The following is a 9,364-nucleotide window of genomic DNA, read 5'->3' as shown; positions in this document are numbered from 1 at the left end:
TGTCTTTCCCACAGAAGGCACTCAGCTTCTTCCACTACCTGGGACACTACAGCTCAGGAAGAGAGGTCCTCCAGTGCCCCAAGAGGGTTCAGGCCCACAGACTTGGTAGAGGGGAGAAGATTGAGAGAACTTGGGGATACCACAGTAAAGGTAGCCACCACACAGACAGGTCCTCTTGGAGAGCTGGCAGTAACCTGAGACCTGGTGCCAGGCTGGGCATGGGTAGTGGGCTAGCACTGCACCCAACAGAACCTGCCCTGCTACAGGTTACTGTAGGCTACCTGGTCATGTGCAACAGCTCAGCTCAGCACAAGGAGCACCGAGGGCCGAGGAACTAGAAGAAACAAATCAGGAAAAAATGGGAACAGCCCCTCAGAAGGGGGCTATCATCAAGTCCTCCATGGCCATCCATGCCACAGAGTCCTCAAGTCTGCATCAACCCTCACCTCAGTGCAACAGCTCCAGATCCTTCCCAAGAAAACCACATACAATCAGGAAAATGCCCTGGAGGTTGGTGGGGCCCTCGAACAGCAACAATGTCCTCCTCTCAGTGGGAAAAGGAAGCTCCTGGGCCATCCACATTTGCCAGAGCAGGTGGCCTCTGAGGGAAGAGGCTGACTGGAGGCCCCTTCAGTCACTGGCAAGGATAACAGCCTCTTACTTCTGCAGAGCATTAATCACTGTCAGAGCATTGTACAATGCCTTCTTCAAAGAAAAATAACCTGCTTCTCACTGAACGCCACCAACACGGTGTTCAGGCACTTTCATGGAGGTTGGCTGGGTGACCTACGTCTCCTTTGGGCCTCATGCAGGGAAGCTGGTTGCGACTGTAGATGTTATTGATCAGAACCGGACTTTGGTCGATGGTCCTTGCACTCAGGTAAGGAGACAAGCTATGTCTTTCAAATACATGCAGCTCACTGACTTCATCCTAAAGTTTCCACACAGTGCCCGCCAGAAGTACATCCAACAAGCCTGGCAGAAGGCAGATATCAATACAAACTGGGCAACCACAAGATGGGCCAAGAAGATTGAAGCCAGAAAAAGGAAAGCCAAGATGACAGATTTTGATGGTTTTAAAGTCATGAAGGCAAAGAAAATGAAGAACAGAATAATCAAGTTTGAAGTCAGGAAGCCTCAAAAGGAAGGTCTCCTGAAAGCTTCTCCCAAGAAATAATCTGCTGCTAAGGGTGCAGTTGCAACAACTGCTGCAGAGGTTCCAGCAAAAAAGATGACTGCTGTGGGCCAGAAGGCTCCAGCCCGGAAGGTTCCTGCCAAGAAAGCTGCAGGCCAGAAGACAGCACCTCTGAAAGCTCAGAATGGTCAGACAGCTCCAGCCCAGAGAGCACCTGCTCCAAAGGCGTCTGGCAAGAAAACATAAGAGATAAGAGGCTATTATAAAAATAATAAAGGTTCTTTTTGACATGCTGGCAAAAAAAGAAAATGAACCTCACTACTCCCTAGAGAGTGCCCACAAAGTAGAGCATTGTCCAAGAGAGAGCAAGGAAGCACAGATCTCAGAGCTTCTCCCACATGTAGGTTACAAGGCTGAGACTTTGCTGTTTGTAATTTTGTTTATTATTGAATCAACTTGAAAACAGAGCCCATGATCACGTGAAGATGAAATTCCACACATAGTGAAGCAGCTTCTCAGCCTCAGAGCCAGTGCCGGGCTCCCGTGCGCGTGTTGAACAGGTAATCTCTGCCTGCACCTGAGCTCAGATGGTCAGGAGAGAGGGAGAGAAGGTGTTGCTGGCCTCAGCAAAACTGCCTCCCTCCCCTAAGGGTAGGGGAAGACATTCCAAAACGCTTGGTGTGACCCCTCTTCTGCTTGATCCAATCTGTCCCTTCTCCCCTTTCCCAGCAAATCCTTTGAGGTCTGGCTCCAATGCACAGGAAGCATCCTTAATTCCCCAAAACTGGACACTAGATCCCCTAAACCCGGTGCCAGATTACTCTGCCATAATTCACTGGTGACAGTGGAGTATCTGGGGGCTTCCCCCTTCACCCGATTCCCCCTTGGGCAGGAACCAAACCAGGTCTGACTCATCTCCTGGTCCCACAGGTGTTTGACAGATACTGGCTGAAGGTGAGTGGGGGTGAGAACAGACCCCATTCAGGGAAAGAGTAGATAGTGGATGTCTGGTGGCAGGAGGAGATACTGAGATGGGGTAAGGAGAGAAAGTGGGCCCAGGTGGAGAATAGTTTGGGAAGAGGGGGACTCACGGGAGTCCTGTGCTCTGCCATCAAAGTGCTGCTGAGAGGAAAAATGAGAGGGTGCAATGAGTTGAATCCTGCCCATAGGGAGCAGTAGAGGCCTGCTGCCAAAGAAGTCAAGAGCCCACCTGCCGCCTCCATCCTGATGGTGCTGGAGAGGGCACTCCATGGGGAAGGGGGCAGGCTTGGCAGGGGAGCACTCTGGAGCAGGCTGTGTGCCCACTACACAGATGCTGGGTTTACATACCAGGCTCATGATGCTGCTGGGTGCCTGTGGCATCTCCATCCTTGGCGCCTCCATGAACCCCTCAATGGACCTCTCAGTTCCTTGGATACTGGAGCAAAGTAGGAGCAGGAGTACAGGCTAAGGCTCTGGGCCCCAGCCTGTGTTTAAGAAATGGACTCCCTGGCATAGAGATGTGCAAACGAGGCTGACCTGTTTAGCAGCAGAGCCTGGGCTGGTATGCTTAGTGCCTGTAGCACCCGGGCCAACCTAAAATGCCAGGAGGGGGCACCAAGTAGTGAGGGCAGCTGACTCGCTGGCTCCAGGGACCAGCACCATTCACCAGCCTCTTTATATTGGGGAGAGTCAATGTCTGTATGCAAATGCCCACATTGTTACCCCCACTTTCCCCTGGGTTCAGTCTTGTGCCCACAAGAAACCCACAGTCTTAGGAGCAGGTCAGGGTTTTTTTTCATTTGGTTTTTCCTCCCCAAAGCCCTGGTACATAGTTGTATATCCTAGTTGTAGGTCATTCTAGTTCCTCTATGTGGGATGCCACCATACCATGGCCTGATGAGTGGTGCATAGGTCCGTGCCCAGGATTCAAACTGGCGAACCCCGGGGCACTGAAGCCAAGCACACAAACTTAACCACTCAGCCAAGGGGCCAGCCCCAGGAGCAGGTCAGGTTTCAAGTAGAGGGCAGGGGTCAGGAATTGAGGTAAATGCCCAATGCATGAGAGACTCAGAGTCTCAAGCCCTGGACCTCATCCACACCCATCCCATTCCAAGACTGGGCTCTGCCAAGGATGGAGACGTCTTCCTCCCAGTGCCTCTCTGCCTCTAACCTGACAACCTCTGGAGGGAGGGCAGCACTCAGTATCAGTTGGGCTGCTCATCAACTTTGGCATTGTCATCAAATCTTAGGTGAAACCACCTATCATAGATGGGGTCCATTGGTGGGCTGGGGGGAGGCAGGGAGCACAGGGATAGGAGCCCTACCCCTGAAGGAGCCTGTTGAGGAGCCAGCCCAGAGCCAAGAGGAGAAGGGCACCGGTCATTGTCAGCATCACCACAAACCAGGGTTCCGGCTGCCAGAAAGCCTCCGTGTCTGTCACAAGCAGGGGTGTCATCATTGAAGGCATCTGAAATGGGGGCCACAGTCTCAGCACTGCCCTGTGAAATGCCCTGATCATCCAGCCTTCAAACTCCTTTAAGGGCTGGGCCACCTGTTTTGCCAGGCCCTTTGCATTCAACAGTTCCCTCTGGAATGCCTTCCCCCATCATTCCACCTGGTAAACTGGGTCTCCTCACCCTCTAAGATCCTCTCTCCCCACCCCCGAGGACCCCCCTCACTGTGGCTCTGTGGGTGCTGGTGGCCACTGTGCTGGCCCTCCACGGAACTAGATGCACAATGACGGTGGCTGTGGTGCTGAGATGGGGGATGGAGGGACCTGCATCGGCCACACGAATCAATAGCTCATAAGTATGAGGCTGCTCTGGCCAAGGGGGTGCCAACATGAGGTCATTGTGCACCAGGATGGCTCCTTGCAGACTGAATCGGCTCTGACTATTCCCTGAAAGCAGAGTGGCAGAAGAAGAAGACAACTGCTGGCCTTGTCCTGCTCCTCCCCCATAGCCTGGTGGCCCCCATGGCCCTTACCTCCCACGATACTGTAGGAGAAGGCCAGGCGCTGAGGCTCCTGGGGGACCCGACATAACACCTTGGTCACCTCCACGCTCTGGCCCAGGGATGTGTGGATGGTGAGTTCCTGAAAGGGGGGCTCACACTCTGGGGCATGGTCATTCACATCCTGCAGGAAGGTAGCCAGGTCACCCACTTCCCAAACCCTCAGGCCAGTCCCTCAGCCTTCTCCCACCACAGCCAGAGCCTAGCTATCAGGTAACAGGCTCCAAAGCTTCCCACAATGAGGTCCCAACCCCTCAAGCCAACCAATGGAGGAAACAGGCACAGAGTGGAAAAGCAGAATGCCAGAGGGAGATGTGAACTCTTCCCAATTCTTTCCAAAGCCTCAGGGTTCAATTACCTCAACCTCGATGGTAATGGTGCAGGAGCCTGAGTGGTGGCAAGTGGCGTCCTGGTCTTGGCTGTGGTCAGTCAGCAGGACAGTGAGCCTGTATAACCTTTGCAGCTCATAGTCCAAAGACCCCAGGAGGCGAACCTCTCCTAGAAGGGGTGGCCAGAGCCTCAGCCTACAGAGTCAACTCTGGCTCCACCCTTCCATCCCAACCCTGGGGTAGGAGTACCGCTGAGATGGTCCACAGCAAAGGTGGCGGATCCGCCAGAGGTGTGGTACTCAATGCTGTTGTGCGGGTAGTCCATGTCGGTGCCCACCACAGAGCCCAGAAGAGTGTGGGGCCCTGCATCCTCCCGAACTCGAAATGTGCGTGAGACACAGGCTGGGGAGAACTCGTTGACAGGTGTCACCATCACCAGTACCGGCACCTCAGCTGGAGGCCATTTAGCATTCAGGGAGCTAGCCTGGGGAGCCTAGCCCTGCCTTGGGGGTCTGAGGAGGGAAACATGGCCCTGCCCTGGCGGTGTAAGGAGGGAGAGGGTCTGGAGGGAGGGAAGGCAATAACCCTCTCCTGCTGGGGGGGAGGGTCTAGGAGAGGAGAGAGATGTCCCACCCTAGGGGTCTGAAGTGGAGACAACACTACTTTACTGGTTTTTCAGGGAGGAGCGATGATTCTGCCCTGAGGATGAGGAGAGGGGTAGAGAACAGCTCTTTCCTGAATGTCCAGTCCTGGGTATGGTCACTCACTGGTCATCAGGGGCTGACCATCATCAAGCACCAGGATGGAGGCTGCATGCTGAAAGCAGGCCCCAGGAGTGTCACAGTCCAGTGTGGCATTCACCTGGCCAGAGAGGCCAGAGAGTGAGGCCCAGCCAAGGCCTGGGAGAGCCTTGAGCCAAACCGGGCTGCCTCAGGCCAGGGTAACCACAGGAAGCCTACCCTGACCTCTGTTTTCCAGACTGCAAAGCAGGTGGGCTCCACCACCATCTCCTTTGCGCTCATGGGCTTGGCTCCCACAGACCCTTGGTCCACCCCCCTTTCCTGTCCCAAGCACCCTGCACGTGGGTCTGGGAGCAGGCGCTAGGTACCTCCAGGACCCTTTCTCGAAGGCAGAGACTGGCTGGGCCAGGAGGGCTGTGGAACCGCAGCTGGTAGTCCAAGGTGGAACCAGGAGAATCCGGGTCAGTGCAAGTGAAGGTGTTCAGCATGGTGCCCACAGGCATGGTCTCCGGGATTTGTGTCCTGGGAGCAGAGGGCAGGCGGCAAGGCAAAAGTTGGGCCAGGCCATGAGCCATGGCTCTCGCCCCCATAAACTAGGTAAGGGTCCCGTGCACTCACACCAGCAGCTCTGGGAGGCAGCGCGGGGGCCAGCGGTTGACTGACCGCACTTTCACCGTGAGATCGAGCTCGACGCTGGCCCACGGACGGAGCCGCTCGAAGGCCTTCACTTGCAGCCGTGTAACCGCGGCTCCTTTGGTCGCTGGCGTCAACTCCAGAGGAGCAGCGGTCCGCACCACACCGTCGGCTGGCCGGGGTGGGAGGGTGTGGGACGCAGAGTTCGGCCCCGCCCTCAGCTCATTCCTGTTTCCACCCTCCCACCGGATCTCAGGACCGGCGACCGGCAAAGGGGGCTGAGCCTGGACACCCCAGCCGCCTCCTCCAAGGATCCCCTCTAACTCCTGCCCAGCCTCCAAACATAACCACGCTCCATTTTCTGCCTGGGCTCCAGCCTGGTTTCTCAGGAGGGTGAGGAGGTACCGCAAGTCACCTCTAGACCGCCGCAGAGGCATCCCCATACCCGTCATCCCTGCCCCTCACCGCGACCGATGGAGAAGAGCGGGCAGGGCACCGGGGAGACGATTTCATAGCGCACATCGAAGCCCCGGGCCTGGACCTGAGCCACCTTACTCCCGGGGACCAGGTTCTCCAAGATGGTGATATTCTGGGCTTGCTCCCTGGACCAAAAGGGAGACACTGGCTCCTGCCCACTCTGGCCACGGCTGGCTGGATGCACAGGCCCCTCCCCTGGGGCTTCCCTCATAACAGGAGCTAGCTGAGGACGCTCCAGCACCTCATCTTCACCCTCCTCCTAATTCCCTGGGGCTAGGCCCTGCCTCCTTCCCTGTTCCCAGGGTAGGGAAGTCTTACAGGAAGGAGACCCGGCTGGAGGGAGCAGGCAAAACTTTAACCATCAGCATGCCATGGCAGCTTCGGTTTTGTCCAAAGGTCACTGAGACCTGAAGCTGGAAGCTCTGTGATGTACATAGAACAGGAAGGGAACCAGGGTGTGTGTCTACCCGTATGTCCGTGCCCAGTCTTCCCTTCATATAGGCAGCCCTCTCAGGTCCTTCCCAAGGAGCCCAACACTCTCTCCTCCCCATGATCTGTCACTCTTCTAACAGGTAGTCCTTTGAATCCCATTCTTTGGGCCATAAATTCTTCTATTAGGATGCAAACACCCCAAAAAAAGAGTGATATTTGAGTCATTCATGATGTGACTTATCATCTTAGAATTGCTAGGAGCCAGTCACTAAGGCACGGGAGTTTTAAAGAAGGAACTTCCCTAACCTCCTCCAGACTGCACTAGTCATTTTACCCAGAACTTTCTTTTCCTGTGTGACTGCTCTGAATTCTCTCCTTTCTATTAGAGGCACTATGAGCTCCCAGAGCCAAAGATCCCTTTTCTTCCTGGAACTCCAGAGTCCAGCACAGAACTAGACCAACACAGGAGGACAGCCAGCATGGGGCAGCAGATGCAGGTGTGGGCTATGTTTGGGAGAGGCAGCAAAATCAAAGAGGCCAAGGAGGCCAAGAACAAACAAACCTCCAGGAGGTGGTGGCTCTGCCCATTGTATGCCCAATCCATGGATATCTCCTGGTCCCAAGTCATGCTCACCTTTTGAGCCTGGCCTTTGAGGCCCTGGGATGGCGCCTGCAGCCAACCCTGCCTATTGATAGAGAAAGGTCCAGGGAAGTGTGGAGGGTCCTGGGCACTGGTGATGCTCATCTGACAAAACAGAGATGCTTTGAGGCCCATCCTCAGCCCCTAGTACCCCAACCATCCCTTTCAAAATCTCCCAACAGTCCAGCAGGTACCTTCCCACACCTAACTCTCCTATACCCCACCACTGACACTTACCACAGCCTGGGCTTCTTAAGCTCCACCCCAACCCCTGGCCCTGATCCTCAATCCTTTCTGCTTTGCAACCAATTGTTTTGTTTTTTAACTACATTTCTTTTTTGGATTACAAAAGTGATACAGAATTTTCATGGATAATTCAGAACACATAGGAGAACTTGAAAGAAGAACTCAGCCCCTGAGGAATATCCATGGTCACTGGGGGGGGCGGGCAACCCTCAGTGGCTTTCTCCAAGAACATGCATCAGAGGCTCAGCTGTACACTAAAGGATCCCTCTGCAGGAGGTACTTGACCTGGCAGAAGCTGGGCTTGGTCTCCCCATGCCCCACCCACCATCCTGCCCCCCATTGCCCCTATGCTGGACTCACCTGGGCACCCTGGAGTTCCAGGCCTGGGAGCAACAGAGTGTACAGGCGGGCCCCAGGTGAGACTGTTTCCAGCACCTGAATGATTTCCCCACCTGGCCAGAGGGGAGGTCAGGGAGGCTCTGTTCAGGCCATGCCTGCCCACCCCCTGCTTGCTGCCCCTGGCCTCACCTGGGCTGGCAAATCGGCCAGCACACCGGATATGGCCAGGGTCCTGCTGCACATCCACAGAGAGTGGTCCCTCCATCACGTGGTTGCCACATATGAACCGCAGCTGCAGCTCATAGTGGTTCACCACCAGGGCATCCAGCCGGGCCGAGCTGCTCAAGGTCACCTGTGGCAGGTGGGCAGTGCCATGTGGGGCCTAGGCTCTCCAACCCCCTACACCACTTCTGGCTTTGTGAATTTAGCTTCTGCCCTTGTTTCCCCACAGTCCTCAGCTGTGCCCATGACCCTACCTCACCCACATACATCCCTTGCCACCTAGTCAGGCTGGGTGGGTTGAAGAAGGTGGTGGGTGGCTGCACATGGAGCAACTCTAGGGTAGGTATATGAGAAGAGCAGTTGAAGGAGAAAAACTGAAGGATGGTGCCAGGTCCCTGGCTCTCGGAGACTTTTATGAACCAGGGCAGGCAGTGGACGTCTGTAAGGAAGAGATGATTCAGGCTGGAGGCCCCCCCCCCCCCCCATGCTTGTAGAACCACACACATGAGCATAGTCCTGCCCTTCTGGCCATCTTGGGGCCAAGCAGACAAAGCTCTTCCTTGTCCCCAACATCCTACCATAGGTCAGCTCATTTCCCACATTGGGAGTGAGGACCTGGTGGAGGAAGCAGCCAAGATAAGGAATGAGGGTCAGAGGCTCAGATCTTTGCCCTTTCCTGGCTCTCTCCTAGCCCCTGCCCTCCATGAGAGCTTATCTGAGAAAGGTCAGGTCTCCACTCCACTGTGGAGTGGGCAAGTGAGAACTGTGAGTTCCCCCACCCACCGGCTCCTCACCAGAGACAACCAGAGCAAGAAGCAGCACCAGGGCCCTGAGCAGCACCATAGTGGTCTGAAGATACAAACAGCAGAGGAGACTCTAGAAGGCCAGACGTGTTTGTCAGGCCCACCTCGTTGCCAGGTCAGTTGCTCAAACATAGCTGGTCAGGCGGGACTCCTGGGCCTCCCAGATTTTAGCCCCTCCCATCCCTGGTGACATCTCTAGGCTTCAGACAGGTGTCAAGAGGCCTGGAAAAAACAATTTTTTTCACTGCTCCCAGTGAATTCCCCCATTCATTACTATAACCTGAAGGATGTGAGGGGAGAAGAATCAAGCTTCAGATGAGGAAACTGAGGCTCAGGGAAGTCTTAGTCATGTAGTCCTTGGAGACAGAGGAAGC

At 55.2% G+C, this 9,364-nt stretch overlaps 1 protein-coding gene and 1 pseudogene across 1 annotated transcript; one reads left to right on the top strand and one right to left on the bottom strand.

The window, feature by feature from the left end:
* Positions 1–766: 766 nt before the first annotated feature.
* Positions 767–1,381, top strand: LOC124225221 (60S ribosomal protein L14-like; annotated as a pseudogene).
* Positions 1,382–1,656: 275 nt separating this feature from the next.
* Positions 1,657–9,030, bottom strand: CDHR4 (cadherin related family member 4). Its single transcript, XM_046644744.1, has 19 exons — positions 8,982–9,030; positions 8,442–8,626; positions 8,155–8,317; positions 7,987–8,078; positions 7,375–7,485; positions 6,627–6,730; positions 6,297–6,433; positions 5,817–6,003; positions 5,567–5,720; positions 5,226–5,319; positions 4,708–4,911; positions 4,488–4,627; positions 4,103–4,253; positions 3,796–4,016; positions 3,442–3,584; positions 2,654–2,710; positions 2,465–2,552; positions 2,227–2,254; positions 1,657–1,712 (listed from the first exon to the last, which is right to left on the bottom strand). Exons 1-19 carry the CDS (start codon positions 9,028–9,030, stop codon positions 1,657–1,659), a joined length of 2,364 nt encoding a protein of 787 aa, XP_046500700.1.
* Positions 9,031–9,364: the final 334 nt, after the last annotated feature.

Source organism: Equus quagga, chromosome 1 (assembly GCF_021613505.1).
Source record: "Equus quagga isolate Etosha38 chromosome 1, UCLA_HA_Equagga_1.0, whole genome shotgun sequence".
NCBI classification, from domain to species: domain Eukaryota; kingdom Metazoa; phylum Chordata; class Mammalia; order Perissodactyla; family Equidae; genus Equus; species Equus quagga.
Note: the sequence above shows the minus strand (reverse complement) of the source record. Positions and strands in the feature narration are given on the sequence as shown.